At 38.8% G+C, this 15,274-nt stretch overlaps 1 protein-coding gene across 1 annotated transcript in view; it reads right to left on the bottom strand.

Annotated features, from left to right (window-relative positions):
* LOC310732637 (C-type lectin domain family 18 member A-like) overlaps positions 1 to 14,203 on the bottom strand; it is a gene marked incomplete at its 5' end in the record, with an annotated part of 14,776 nt that extends 573 nt beyond the window's left edge. The window contains 12 exons of the mRNA XM_083553248.1: positions 1 to 314; positions 3,129 to 3,220; positions 3,813 to 3,909; positions 4,000 to 4,129; positions 4,218 to 4,324; positions 5,004 to 5,096; positions 5,202 to 5,309; positions 6,612 to 6,733; positions 6,974 to 7,071; positions 7,967 to 8,197; positions 13,170 to 13,261; positions 14,092 to 14,203. The exon at positions 1 to 314 is cut by the window's left edge and continues 573 nt beyond it. Coding sequence (XP_083409374.1) covers positions 277 to 314; positions 3,129 to 3,220; positions 3,813 to 3,909; positions 4,000 to 4,129; positions 4,218 to 4,324; positions 5,004 to 5,096; positions 5,202 to 5,309; positions 6,612 to 6,733; positions 6,974 to 7,071; positions 7,967 to 8,197; positions 13,170 to 13,261; positions 14,092 to 14,203 — 1,320 coding nt within the window. The 3' untranslated portion in view covers positions 1 to 276. The remainder of the gene's footprint in view (positions 315 to 3,128; positions 3,221 to 3,812; positions 3,910 to 3,999; positions 4,130 to 4,217; positions 4,325 to 5,003; positions 5,097 to 5,201; positions 5,310 to 6,611; positions 6,734 to 6,973; positions 7,072 to 7,966; positions 8,198 to 13,169; positions 13,262 to 14,091) is intronic.
* Between the last annotated feature and the right edge of the window lie 1,071 nt (positions 14,204 to 15,274).

Genomic DNA, 15,274 nt, shown 5'->3' with positions numbered 1-15,274 from the left:
TTAAATAAAGATTGAAATCCCAGGGAAGTTGCTTTGGAGTAAAAGAGATAAAATACTTCAGGACATGCTGATGCTCGGAAAACAATCAACTCTGCTGCCCATCGGGTCCCACTGTACAACCTCGTCATTGATGATTTTCCTCTGATAGCATGCCCTGACCTGGTTTCATCCACATGCAGTACTGGCTGTGATGATCAGGAGACCTTCATCTGAGCTTCAAGCACGTAATCCTGTCCAGAGAAGATCAGGAATCTGCAGCACACACGAGCCCAGCTCTCATTGGCCAAACTCCCATCGAGCGATATGTTCTGGACCTGACACATACAAACACACACACACACACACACACACACACACACACACACACACACACACACACACACACACACAGTGACCATTTAAAAAATGTAAAAGCACTGATAAGAAAAATGATAAAGGAAGATAATCCACTTGTGGTCATCCTTCCAGTTCCAAAATTATTGGCACCCTTCAAGGGTTTCAGAATGACCCTAGTTTTAGTTGTTTTTCGTTTATCGTCTTTTAACTGCTAAACAGATAAAAACTGATTCAAAAGGTTCTTTTTAATGTTATTTTTGTTGCAAAGTGCACTATATGGACAAACGTTTGAAAATCCCCCACATTTAGTTCACAATTTGCTGTTATAATATCTTCCACTCTTCTGGGAAGATGTTCTACAAGATGTTGGATTGTGCTTATAGAGATTTGTATAGACTCATTCAGAAACACAGGTTTTAGTAAAGTCAGGTAGTGATGTAGGTGAGAAGGTGAGGAGGCATGGGGTGCAGTCAGCATTTACATTCACTCCAAAGGTGTTCAATAGGGTTTAGAAATCTATAGCAGGAGATCTTCCACTCCCACCCATGTAAAGTCTTTATGGAGCTGGATTTCTGCACATGGTGGGACAGTTTGGGTCTCCTAATTCAAGTTCAAGGGAAAATTTCATTCTACTTACCGTTTTTCTCAGTTGCTTTGGAGCAATTATTTGAATCGTTCAGAATATTTGCAAAGCAGCAACTGCATTTCTCAAAACAGTGTGTACAAACAGCACAACACAATGGATTTCTTGTGAAAGACTGCACTTGTTCTCAAATCCTTAGTCTTTCAAAAGTAAGTATTTGTGTCAACATCTCATTCCCATCAGAATGAAAAGTCCTTTTGTCATTGTTTAAAAAAACAAGATCGTCAAAATGTTTAGGCATGTTGTATGACGGCGCACAGTTTGGTTTGAATTCCAATGGACAAAGTTCAATTTCTTCTGATAGGTAAATATTTCAACAGCACACATTTATTTACTTGATTGCATATTTGATTTATATTGATTGCAAGAGACCGGACAGGACCCATAAACCCACTCTCTGGGTATAAACCAGATGTTAAAGTGTGTATCAGTGTAATTAGCAGCTTCTGAAGTTCCTTCATCCACCATGAAGGCGGTGATACAGCCAGGCTGAAAGCTATCAAACCCCAGTCAGACTTTCTTCCATCCTACAATTTGTTCCATTAAATTCAATCCTAGAGTGTGTAAGATTGTGTGTGTGTGTGTGTGTGTGTGTGTATATATGTGTGTGCATCCTCTAGGTGTGTGTTCTCCTCATCTCCTCGCCCCAGACGATCATTTTCCAGCACATCGCGTCTTTGAAAAGCTTTCAAACATGTAGTTAGAGTGTCGCCGTGGCAACAATTAGGGCATAAAGCCATCTTGATTAATCAATAACCACTTCATGACACGAAGCAAACCAAAACCGATTGGGAAGAAAACAAGATAAAAGCCTCTTTGGCACTAATAGCGTGTTGAGAGATCCTCCGCCCCTGGAGGTTATTCGCCACAATAGAGGCAGCGGCGGCGAAGTGGCACGTATTGATCCCGAGAAAACAAAACGCTTCACACCGAACGCATCGCACCGGCGTCATTACCACGCTCGAGCTGTTTGCACTCATAAACCCGAATGATTCATAAAGCAGACGGAGCAGACAAGCAGCTTAACCACGGCACGTTTTACACACTCTCAATGGTTTTATATATTTCACTTCAGCACGTCTGCGCATTAACAAGCATCTGGTGTGTGTATGTAGGTGTGTGTGTGTGTGTGTGTGTGTGTGTGTGTGTGTGTGTGTGTGTGTGTGTGTGTGTGTGTGTGTGTGTGTGTGTGTGTTTCTCATCACTGCTCTTCGTCATATTGATCTAATAAATATCAAATAATAGATGATTTTTCCCATCAACACCTGAAGTGTCCATTGTAGGTTTTTTGTTTTTATTTCAGCGGTTCCTGAAAACAAACACTAATATATTATGTATATATTATAATTGTATATTACGTATTTATTTCTTTGATTTCAGCTTTCTAAAAAAATATATATTCTTTTTTTTTTTCCTCATTAATAAAGCACATTAAAGATTTTTACGAAATAATAATAAGTATAATGATCAATAATCAACAATAATATTTTATAACAAATCACAAAATATTACAATAAATAATAAAAATAATGACCAATTATTTGATGATGATTATGATTGAGCTTATGCTTCTTCTTCTTATTATTATTATTATTATTATTATTATTATTATTATTATTATTATTTCAATAAAACACACAATGGCAATAATTCTGACAATTTTGATCATTTATTGCTAAAAAAGTAAATGTATTTATAGATAGATTTATTTATATTCATAGATTCCATTGTTTTTCTTTCTTTCTGTACTTATTGTTTGCTAAATACTACATAATTGCTAAAAAAAAATAAAAATAAATGATTTGCTTTGTGGAGTTCTTTTGGTTCATTTTTTATTTATTTCATTTTAGTAATTATTGTACACGCTTTGAGAAATCACGAAAGCCTTTTCTTTTTCCCGATCAGTGTTGTTTCAATGGAATAAAAATAGAAAGTAAAAGATTTTCATGTAAATTTAATGTAAATGTGTTTAAAATCTTTCTATTCATTGCTTCATTGTGTCTTGTTGATTATTTTGTCTCTCAGTCGATTCTCTGTTAAGCTTTAATACACTCTTTCCTGGAGAACATGTTCCTGCTGCAAAATAAAATGCTGATTAGCATTATCCCGATGCCACGTCTTCACATCTGTACTTCATTTCGGGACTCACCGAACTGGCAGATGTATCTGTTGCGGGTTTTGCAGCGCTGGTCATTCCAGTTGAAGGCACTGGATGCTTGCAGCTCCACACAATTCCCAAAGCTCGAGTCAGAGAGAGAAAGAAAAAGAGAGAAAGAGAGAGAGAAGAGAGACACCCGATGGTCAAACCCAAACACTACATCTGCTCGTGCTTCTACAGTCCTGATATTCAGCTTTATCCTCATCACCAGTGGTGGATGAAGAACACATTCCATGTACTTGAGATATATTCGGGAAAATATTCAGGAAAAGTAAAAGTGCTCTCGTTAAACTTTCACTTGAGTAAAAGTACAAAAGTTTTTGCTCTAAAATGTACTTTAGTATCCAAAAGACTAGGATTTATTATGGCTATAATGTTCCTATTATCATTTTTGTCACAAGAATCTTTACTTAATCACCTCAGTTGATGTGAAAAGACTCGAATGTGACTCTCAGCACAAAAATCGATAAATAGAATGATACTAATAAGTCACTGATTGATTTCTATTACAATTATCATGAGTCCAAAACCTTCGAGAGAAAAAAACGTGTTTTGTGGTGAGTTCGAGTCTGGAGTTTCTTCATGATTTATTCTTCTCTAAATGTTCTGCTTGATGTTGAACTGATGCTGAACTGTATGTTGGTGATCAGTAGATACATTATGCATTTTTCTCACCCCTGATTATCCGGCTGTCCAAAAGCAAAGCTGGTAAATGTGGCCGTTTCTCCTGTATCCCAGCGAAACGAGTCTTTCAGTGGTTTATACGTCAAACCTGTTTATGCAAGAATGCTTGAACACTAAATTGCTCTTTATCTGCTCGGTGAAAACCCTGAAAAGTTTCTGCTAGTAAAAGTGTTTTCACCTATCCAGAAGCTACGCGTGTCAAAGTCAGGGTCCGTGACCTCGTTGGTGTTCTCCAGCTGCCCGAGGTAAAAGGTCATGATATCCTGGACCTTCTGGTTGAGCACTTGAGCTAGAATCCCTCCTCTTTCCTGTTGAAAAAAACACACAGTCCGAACCAAGGTCTTATTCACCAGGTCTGATGATGATGATGAGTTGTGTGTGTGAAATGTCCCTCACCTGACAGCGCAGTTTGGCCGTGTAGTACGTCTCAGCTTCAGAAGACACCATGAAGCATTTACCGTCGATTTGCATGTCACAGCTGTGATGGGGGAAACTCAGCTTCTCTGAGGAACATATAAATGCACCAGGTGAGATGATCGGACTGAGAAAATTGTCCTGATTCATCACATGCCAGTTCACTGACGTAAGCGTGATGTGTTCCTGTTAGCACCATCTGTCATCTTTTGCTCCTGTCTTAATCAGCAGGTCAGTCATTGTCTGAGTCAGTGTCCGAGTCAGTGTCTGAGTCAGTGTCCGAGTTTGTGTCTGAGCAGGTGTCCGAGTTTGTGTCTGAGTCAGTGTCGAAGTCAGTGTCTGAGTCAGGGTCAGAGTTTGTGTCTAAGTCAGTCTACGTCTGAGTCAGTGTCCAAGTCAGTGTCTAAGTGAGTGTCCGAGTCCATTTCTGAGTCAGTGTCCGAATCAGTGTCCGAGTAAGTGTTTGAGTCAGTGTTCAAGTTTAAGTCTAAGTCTGTGTCTGAGACAGTGTCCGAGTCCGTGTCTAAGTCAGTGTCCAAGTCAGCGCTTAAGTCAGTGTCCGAGTCAGTGTCCAAGTCAGTGGCTGAGTAAGAGTCCAAGTTTGTGTCAATGCCTATAATAGTGTACATGAAGCTTTTTGCCCAAAATGATGTCACACTGTGCACTATTTCAATCAAACAATTTTAGACATGCTCCAAAATCTAATGAATGAATCACCTTTTTGAGTCAGAGAAATGAGAAATGAAAGTAACAGCGAGCACTTTTTACCTGCACACTCGGCTCCTCCATATCCTACATCACAGAGACAGGAGCACTCCTCCTCCTTATAGCGTCCATGCACACACTGCACACTACAGCGCACTGAAACACAGCCACAAGTCACGTTGCGTACATACACGGGAAGATGTGATGAGTGTGAAGGTGATCCAAAGAGAGTGAGGCGGAACTGAGAGGACCCACACTCACCTTGACAGAACCGACCCGTGAATCCATGCTTACACTGACACTGGCATAAAGAGACGTTCAGCCTGCCGTACTGTCCACAACTCATACGGCACGGGTTTCGAGGCGTCTCTGAAACAGCACAAACTGTCAGGTAAGCACAACCCAAACATTTAAACGATACTAGGACTTAAACCCCCGACCTTCCGATAAGTAGCCCAGAGTCTAAACCACTAAGCTATCACTTCCCCTACCATACAACCAAGGTTCTCTATCAGATAGGGTTCAAAATATGACCTTAAGAGGTTTCCCCCAAGCAAACAATTCAGGACGATATAAGACATGAATCATCAGTTGAACCCTCAGGATCTGATAAAAGGCTCTTCAGTATGACTTTCTAGAAGAACTTACCTTAAGGTAACACCATAAAAAAGTTTCTTTGCTCTGGCCATCTAAGGGGAGCCTTAAACTAACCCTAGAGATTTGAGTTTCCAAATCAGAGAAGAATGAGTGAATAGATCAAAGAACAGTATATATGTATATATACTGTACATCAGTGGCAGGCTGTGCATTTGGTACCTGGGAACCTGGACTGGCAAAACACGTCTGTAGGACACTGCACCCATTAATACATCTGAGTTAGACTTTTTTATTCCTACGGAGGAAGAGAAATTGATTTGGTCTCGGACATACTTAAAAATCCATTTTGAAGAAAAGCTAGACATCGTGAGGAGGTCGGCCAACCCCAAAGCTAGTTAGCGTGTCTCAGCCCGGGAAAGGGTTTGTTCTCCACTTCCAGACCAGTGAATACGAGCGATACCACTGGATTACAGCCTCTGAGGGGCGCTGCACATTATGAGTTTGCATCTCTGGTGAGTAGGTTGTATTTTATTTACATTTTAATGTTTTTGTCATGTTATTAGACAAATATTGATTCTGAACTGATGATGTAGTTGCACAGTTGCGGTTGTAGTGTAGAGGTTTGGAGCTTGCTTTAGTAAAATGGTCTTCACCTCCACATGTGAAACATCTCTCTGTAATGCCAGTGTTGTTATATTGCGTTTTTGTATTGTATTGATGGTTTCTATAATTGCGACGTGATAGTGGTGGTATTAAAAGGTGGATTAAGTCAGGTACGTCCCCACTGAAGGCCCAGGTACCAAATGTACGGCCCTCTGAAGACACTGGCTTCCGTATCCAAAGATGCTTTATACAATGGTGTGATTCCAATTTTGTGCTTCTGAGGAAGAACCACATATGGCTTGAATTCTTATTTATTCAAATAAGCTCAACTAAAAAAACATTATAAGTTGTTTAAAAGCTAGAGTAGAATGGTTTAGTGGGCTTACGTTACCTGACAGAAGATTTGAAGCATTAAACTACATATAAATTCAGCACTAGAGACTATAGTGAAAGCTTCACAGTGTTTCTCACCACACAAGCCTCCAACATGGTCCCAGAGCCGCAAGCACCCTGACATGGAGGCTGTGCAGAGAGAGCAGTACACTCCTGATTTATACGGTGTCACCTTCTGGCCGTTCACCTCCCAGTTTCCCCTACACACAAACAGAGAAAACCAGTCCACAAAACTCAATGTACAAAATTGAAGAAATTGCAAATACAGTAGTGTGCAAATGTTTGCACACCCTCATGGACAATTTATTTTTTAATAAAAATTAAATCTAATAAATACAATTAAATAAAGCTTTAGTATACTGACTTTCTTAGGAGTCCCCCTATTATAAGTGTATGTTAAAAATCAATTATAATAAATAAATAAACAATAATTGACTTACCCAGGAAAGTATGCACACACAAACATGTCCCAGTGCTTGACTCCAACTCTGCACAGATGTGATACACAGCCCACCTGACTGGATGTGGCCCACACCATCTGACTCACAGAGCAAACATACAACTCTCACAACGCCATTGAAGCAATTATCCAATCACAATCCAGGTGCAAGTGACTTTGTATGGAGGTTTCTCAAAAACCTGCATACATTTATTTCACATTTTCACATTTACCTTTTGGACACACAAGTTTAAAGGTTGTGACTATTAAAATAATAAATTAGGCCCAAATTAGAGTCTATAGCCCAAATTTGGTCAAAATGTTCCTTGGACCCTATTTAATGAGTATGGCAAATTTCACTATTTGTAACTTTTTACAAGCTGGTTGTATGTACACCCTGCCAGAGGAATGACAAGAAGAAGAAGAAGAAGAAGTAGAATAACAATAGGATGCTTGGCCCCCTTATTATTTACTTAAATTCAGTAGCACATAATTTGAGGATTTCCATTTTGACTTTTTCCCTCTTGAGTTTTTACACATTACACATTAAAGGTGCCAATAAAAAAAAAACCCAGTGAGCATCAGTTCATCAGGTTTGTAATGTGAGAGTTCTCAGAAGATTAGCCAGACTTGTTTGAGATGACAGGAAAGCTGTGGTAACTCAAATAACTCTTTACAATCGAGGTGAACAGAAAATCATCTCAGAACACACAGCATGTTGCACCCTGAGGTGCATCTGCTGCTGCAAAACGAGTTTATAACATTAGGATCAACTGCTGTTCGCTAAAAACATGAATGAGGGTGAAATAAAAGTGTGTGGACATTTGAACATGTGAAAATATGTTTTTGTTACATATAATTTGGACAAATAATTAAATACCTGAGAATGAGAGAATAAAAATCTATATTTTTTGTTCTAGTAAATCAAGGCTTGATTGTGTATAATGTATATAAAGACTTATGCTGTTTCTGTTTTTTATTATTGATATCCCACCTGTGTGTAATGTTCGCAGGTGTTGTTGTTTTTGCAGCGTCCGCTTCGATAGTTGTAGTGAAGCCCTTCCTGAAACCATGAGTTGATGATGTCAGAGAAGGAAGCTGCACCATGAGGAGACTGATGGACGTTCCAGCCGATGTGCTCGGTGTCCACTTCTGATCCAGCGCTGTTCTTGGAGCAGGACTCGGCCCTGACCTGAGCCAGCGCAGCCAGCGCGTCACTCCACTCCTGAATAAAGGTTACACAAAAATCATGAGTCAAAACAAGACATTAAACTTTTTTTGACCCATTGCAAGAGCTGAGATTCATTCTCGCTGTATGAGATTTTTGTCTGTGATGCTGCGCTCTGTTATACTGCATTTCTGTTTAATACTGATGGTTTCTATAGCCACAGCATCATTAAGAAAACTTTTCAGTGGTAACAGCCTCCTTATACCATGGTGTCTAGGATTATTTACGTGTTTATATTTGTGTCTTTTTTCCATATTGCCTTATAATTTAGGTCATAGGCTGCAGTGAGTGTTGATTCACACAGTAAGAATTTCAATAATATATTTCATTATTGAATTCAGTTCCAAACATTTTTACTTGTTTTGCACTTTTAACAATGAACATTGTCTCAAAGCAGCTTTACACTGATAATGTGGTGATTAAAAATAATAAAATGTTCACCATTAAATAGTGTAAAATTTACTGTTCCTTGAATCTTGAATCTATATTATACTAATGAGATTATTTAATGTGGCTTCTTCTGGTTAAAGTGAAGATCCTGAGGAGAACAGAGAAACAAATTGCCCCACTAATAAGACGACAAATTTTAGGGTTACAGACAAAAGCTGCACCATTTTTGACTCCCATTCATTTAATTCCCAAACCCCTTCCAGGAATAAAGTGTCTGTCTTGGACTAATCCGTTTGACCCAGGCTCTTCCTCTGACCCCTGAATGAGACGGAGTGTGTGTGCGGTCGGGCGGTACGTCATGCTTGGCTGGTGACACTGAATTCCCACGGACACGGCTGTCATCACTGCGAAATCTAGCGTGAAATCAAAGTAGGGGGACATTTTCCACAGATGTCGTTTCACAGTAGCCTCCAGAAGACGGGGGTCTCGTTTCAGAGATACAGTTTAAGAAAGAGAGGAAGAGCAGAGGGGAGGAGAACCCGCACTCTGAATTCGGCTTGCTGGTGCAAATCAGTCATTTGAGCTGTCTTGTTCTTGGTTCCCACCCACACTTTAGACAGAGACAAAACTCAGACAGACCATCGGCGGCTCCGCTTTAACTGCGCTACCATACGCTCCCTGTCCTCTTTTATCTCTCCACACATGCGGTCTCTATGCAAGTCTCAGAGATGCTGCCAACATTTTGTCACTCCGCTGCCTTGTCTCTGGAGGGAGAGAGAGAGAGAGAGAAAGAGAGAGAGAGAGAGAGTGAGAGAGAGAGAGAGAGAGAGAGAGAGAGAGAGAGAGAAAGAGAGAGAGAGAACCCTCAGAGACTGACAGGGTGCATTTAGATTCGCTCACAGTGGGGGACTGCAAATGCTCGCAAGTTGAAAAGAACAATAATCATCTTCTTCCCACTCTAAAAAAATATCAAACAGCTGAAACAGAGATATCGAGTCATTTTCCCTCCAAGGAGTACAAACACAGTCGGGTGCAAAAGTTTGTATCCCCTTTAGGACTAAAATGGCAAATGGATTTGGAGAGAAAAAATCCAATATACCAATAATATGTACAATAATTGGACATTAACTCTGGTTCCTTTATTACCAGTTTGTTTGGGTTTTTTTGTTCTTTTAATGCAATGATGCCAATAAATACATTTATATAAATTCACTTGTTCTAACACTATTGTTTCCCTGTGGAAGCCCGTTTCTGACATGTAGAAAAAAAGATATTCTATGAAAGTTAAGCTTTATTCTGACTTTCTTCCTCTCAATTTTAACCTTCTTTCTCGCAATTTACTTTCTCGCTTGAACGTTCCAATGGAACGCATGTACATATCAGACAGGAGGCTACAGTGGCTATGTCTTATTTGGAAAACCATTCATTAAAAATTCCTCTATAATTGTATCCATTGTTTTGCAGATCGATCTGTTGATTGTAGCCTGTTTAATTTTAATGTGCAAAGCTTTCTGGCACTACAGAGGGGTAATGCTGGTTAGAAAATTCAGAATTTTGAGAGTTGGAATCATGAGAAATAAAGTCAGAATTGCTAGAAAAAAAAATCATAAATGTGAGGAAAAAAGTCAGATTTCTGAGAAAAAAACTGAATCGTAAGAAATAAAGTCAGAATTGCTAAAAAAAAAAATCAGAAATTTGGGGGGAAAAAAGTCAGAATTGTGAGAGAAAAAAAATCAGAAATTTGAGGAAAAATTTCAGAATTGTGAGGAAAAAAATCTAAATTGTGAGGAAAAAAATCAGAATTGTGAAAAAAAAATCTGAACTGTGAGGAAAAAAGTCAGAATGTGAGAAAAAAAAATCAAAATTGTGATTGAAAAAAATCAGAATTGTGAGAAAAAAATCTGAAATGTGAGGAAAAAGTCAGAATTGTGAGGAAAAAAATCAGAATTGCGGGACATAAAGTTGTACTAAGGCAAACTGAGTCTCTCAGGTGTAATATAGTTTGGTTTGTTCCTTCTTATATCTCTACTGTACTTCAGCTTGATATTATACACCATCTTCTTCAGGCCTCTAGAAGAAGGACTGTTGTCTTCAGATAAGATGCACCTACATTTCATTTGCAACTTCCTGGAGTTACACTGTTGTGCTCCCACCCAGATATCACAGGGGATGTAAAATTCTGCAAGCCTGCTGTATATTAAAAACTGTGAATAAATTAGAATAAAGCTCATTCTTTCGGGTTTTGATTTTGAGGAAACTGTCTAACAAAGTTAAAAAGGGAAACACACACACACACACACACACACACACACACACACACACCTCCCACACACACACACATACACTAATAAAACCACGAGGGCCACTGGGTGGGAAGAAAGGACCCATCATTTGAGAAATGTTATGAAATTAGGAAATCTTATCTCCCACTGAAAGCAGAGCTTTCCAGCTCCAGTGTGACCCTCTAATCTCTGGTACAGCCACAGACAATCAGGCTGCGGTTATGGATTTCTGTGCAAATATTCTAGAACGATAATCACAAAGCCGCTTCAGCCCAAAGCCTTCAAATTTATCACTAAAGCAATTTAATATCCCTTTTTAGCTCCACGGGAACTCGTCTGGCAGCCTTTAAGCGAATTATCCAAAAATGTAAGAGACGGGAATATAAAATGGAGACAGATGAAAATGACACATCATCCATCTCATTATACTCGGCCCAAAGATGCTGCTGTCTGTGTATGATGTGTTTAAACGTGGGGCTATCTCCACTATTACAATTCAGTGCAAAAGTTTTTGCACCCACACTCCAATGTGATATTTAAAGTTTATTTAATACTTTATAGTTAAACCACAGATTCTTAGCATTGATTAATGACCTTATTATTATTATTATTATTATTATTATTATTATTATTATTATTATTATTATTATTATGATGATGGTCATATGCATTTGTTATAATGCATTATCCTTTGCACAGCTAGTAGGGTAACACACGGTTCGGGTCACGGTTCGGTACGTGCCCTGGTTTTTAAGTCACAGTTCGGTTCAATTAGGGGCAGTTAGGAGAAAGAAAATGCAGAACATAAAATTGCTCGTCGTTTTTTATTAACATTGTTTATTGCTATTAACATTTATAAACTGACAGATTTTTTCAGATTTGTCATTGGCGACATTTTTACGACGGTCTAGCGATATGGATATATACTCAATTTAATCAATATAATAGAAAAGTGTGCTGCATTCATTTGATTTATTCTATTTTATTTTTATATATTTTATTTTTGCAAGTGCGAGGCAGAGACTAAACTAATTTGCGCTCCGCCACTTAATGTGTTCGGGAGGAAACCTAGGTTTTAACTATGTTCCGCCCGTAAAACAAGAATTGCATTCGGCACACATGTGCACCATACTGAAAGAGGGTTCGGTATAAATGAGTGTACCATTACACCCCTCATCTTTAACTGATGATGAACATATTACAAACTAAAAAAGGTCTAACTGTTGTGGTGTTCATTTAATGTTTATGGAAGGAGTCTCCAGTTTCAGCACTGTGCAGCGCTGAAAAATAAAGCAGGTACAGGACTACAGAAATCAGTGTGTTTGGGGATACAGGTTTAGTTTCTCGTTTGCAGCTGCTATAGTGCAAGTGATAACAGGAACTAAAGTAAACATAACTTTTGGAATTCAGTGAAAGCAGCCTTATCGGGTGGTTTGTCTGCGTTATGTCTGCTACTGTCTGCACCACCACAAATTAGAACATCCATCTCCGAAACGGTGTACGTGGACTTTGGGATTAGCGCTCTGTCCTCCGCTTGTACAGCACCTGTCCTGGTGCTCACGAAGGGTTTGTGTTAAAGAGGCATTTTAATTACTGTTTTGACATCGGGTATCCCTCAGAAAAAATGAGGACGTCTGATTGGATTAAGTGCGATTTTGGAAACGAGAAAAGACTCCAGCTGGGCATGGAGTCACATTCCACATGAATGCTAAGTGTCTGTGGGACCTTGGGAGGAACTCTGGGAGGAACTGTGGGACATTTCTACAGGATAGTCTGTAGCTTTAATAGATGAGAGTTCCATTACAAAACATGTACTGTTTTAAAACTCGGGCTGTTTTGCTTTTGATTTGGGTTTTTCCGGGGGGGTTTTGAGTTGGTGGTAGACACGACAAGCATGCTGGGGGTTTCCTCTAGAACGTTTCATTAATAAAGAGCTCTGGCACCTGTCCAACAATGGAGCTAAAGGGAGATCCTGGGAAATATAAGAGAGGAATAGCTCGCCTAGCTAACCAATTATTTTATGATTTGAATTTCTATGTAGCAGGTGATTGATTTTCACATAAAAGCATTTTAGTGACTAAATTCACTTCCTGTAAAACAATCGAATTCGCATCTCGACATGCGCCTTCATTTAAGCCATTATTAACCTGCCTACTGAAATCTGTGGTTTTTCCACTGCATGCACTTTGGCAAAAAGGAACAAAAAGCACTACATCTTTCATTCACAGTCACACTTGAGTTCTTTTCTGACAGTAAGAGCAGGATTATGGTTTAGCAGCAAATCAAAGCAAACCTACCATTTTCTGCATGTTGGCCGCCATGGGCTCGACTCGACCCCGCAGCCGATTGTGTTGTGTAACGATCTGAAAACGTTCCTTCGCCCCAAATCCTGGAAAGAAAAGCAAAGCGTTACAATTACCCCAGTACACCTCTACATCAGATCTCAGTGCAAATGTGAGTTCGGGGTTAAGCTCAGGGGTCAAACCCATTGTGCAGATGATGACAGTTTGATAAAAACAATGACTGCTTCTAGTGCTACAACAATAAATTAATCACACTGACCTGTTCTTCTTTCTGCATATTGTACATCACATCACTGATATCAACTTTCACGCAACTTACAACTTTTCCGGGCATAATAAAGAATAGAATAAAAACGTTTTTGTATTTATTTTCTTTTTTTATTTAAATTTTATTGACTTTGAAAAAAAAATCTATCTATCTATCTTGGACTTATAGGCACTTATAAGCTTCTACATTCTTTTATACAATGTTATAACCTGTTTATCTCTGTAAACCTGCTTTGATGCAATGTCAATTGTAAAATGCTAATAAAAATGAATCGAATTGAACTGAATAAAATGTTTAAACCTGTAATGGTCACAAAACAGCAGAAAATGTCGAGAAAACATACTTCCGGTCATCATTTCATCAGTTCGTTGTATAGACTACGATGTTTTTAGCTTTTGTAGGAGAAAAATATTTTTCAACATGTTTATTTGATACATAAGGATTTTCTTGCAATCAGCATTTTTATTTATTTTCCTGAGTAACTTTACTCCATGCATTAGTTAGTTGATTTTTTATATTATTATTAATAATAATTAGTAATAATAATAACAATTATTATTATTATTATTATTATTATTATTATTATGATGCATTAATGCATGATGATGCAAGTTTACCTGGAGGACTGATCAGGCGCGTGCAACTCACCGCTCTCAGGTGCATCGGCTCTTCGGGTTTCTCCGTCAAGCGCGCGGCTCGCGCAGGTGTTCAGCAATAAAAACACCGCTACAAGCAGCGCAAAGGAAGCCAGAGGTTTCATGGTAGTGAGAAGTTTCCGAACATACTGTAGGGCTAAAAAAAAAGGTAACGAGGGTCTGTATTCTTTACCCCTCCTCATTTACTCGCTCACAACCCCCTAGTGCGCTCGAGCTCCTGTTTTCCCTTGTCCCCGTGACGTCACGGCACCGCTGCGTCCATGGGGGGCAGCACTACCGCCCCAACATCCAAACCTTGAACAGTTTTACAGTTATACAGTTCCTGTATAACATCATATTTAATGGCTTTTGAGAAACCCATGCATGTTCGTCTGTCAGCTCCTCATGAGACAGAATCAGATTCTGATGAAAGCAACTGTGAGAGGAACATGCATGAAAGGAAACACAAACACGACAGCCTCCAAAGCTTAAACTTTCAACCGTGAAACACCATCATGCTCATCATCATCTTTGACTTGGTGGCATCTTTTTCTTCTCTGGACTTCTCATGAATATTGTCATTTAAGGAAATTCTTCAATGTGAAATTGCATTCTTTATGCTGGAGATCAGTCAGTTCTCCTGGTAGTACTGTGTCAGTGATGAGAAGGTCACCACTGTAATGTTTTCTCACAGCAGGAAATGAACCCCAGCACAGTTTTAGTATTTCCTGATATAAAACTACAGTTTGGATTCCAATGATTAAAAAAGAACGAGGCTAATCTTCTGTTTGGCATCTATGAATTTCAGAAGCACAAATGTATTTATTTGACTGCATATTTGATTTATATTAATTGCACAAGACCGAACAGGATTCACACTTTTACCGTATTGTAATAGCGTGCGTTTATTTCCTGGTTTTTCATTCATTTTTAGATTTTGTAATTTTATGTTTTGCTCTGTTGCCAAATAAAAGGGCACAAGATTCACCTTTGACCTGTTTTACAGAACTTGTTGATCATTGTTCGATCTGATGCTGTTCACTCGCCTTCATTAGTGACGTTCAAGATTCATCTGCACAATTCATCAATTCTACACATTTACCAAAAAAAATAAATTTTAGGTGACAGATGATTAAAACTGGTTTGATTATTGTGCCTTCAATGACATTTACATTGAACTGATGCTGAGATGTTTT

The sequence above is a fragment of the Silurus aristotelis genome (genome assembly GCF_946808225.1).
Source record: "Silurus aristotelis genome assembly, chromosome: 10".
NCBI lineage: Eukaryota > Metazoa > Chordata > Actinopteri > Siluriformes > Siluridae > Silurus > Silurus aristotelis.
The sequence above is the reverse complement of the archived record's forward strand: the minus strand, read 5'-3'. Positions and strand labels throughout refer to the sequence as shown.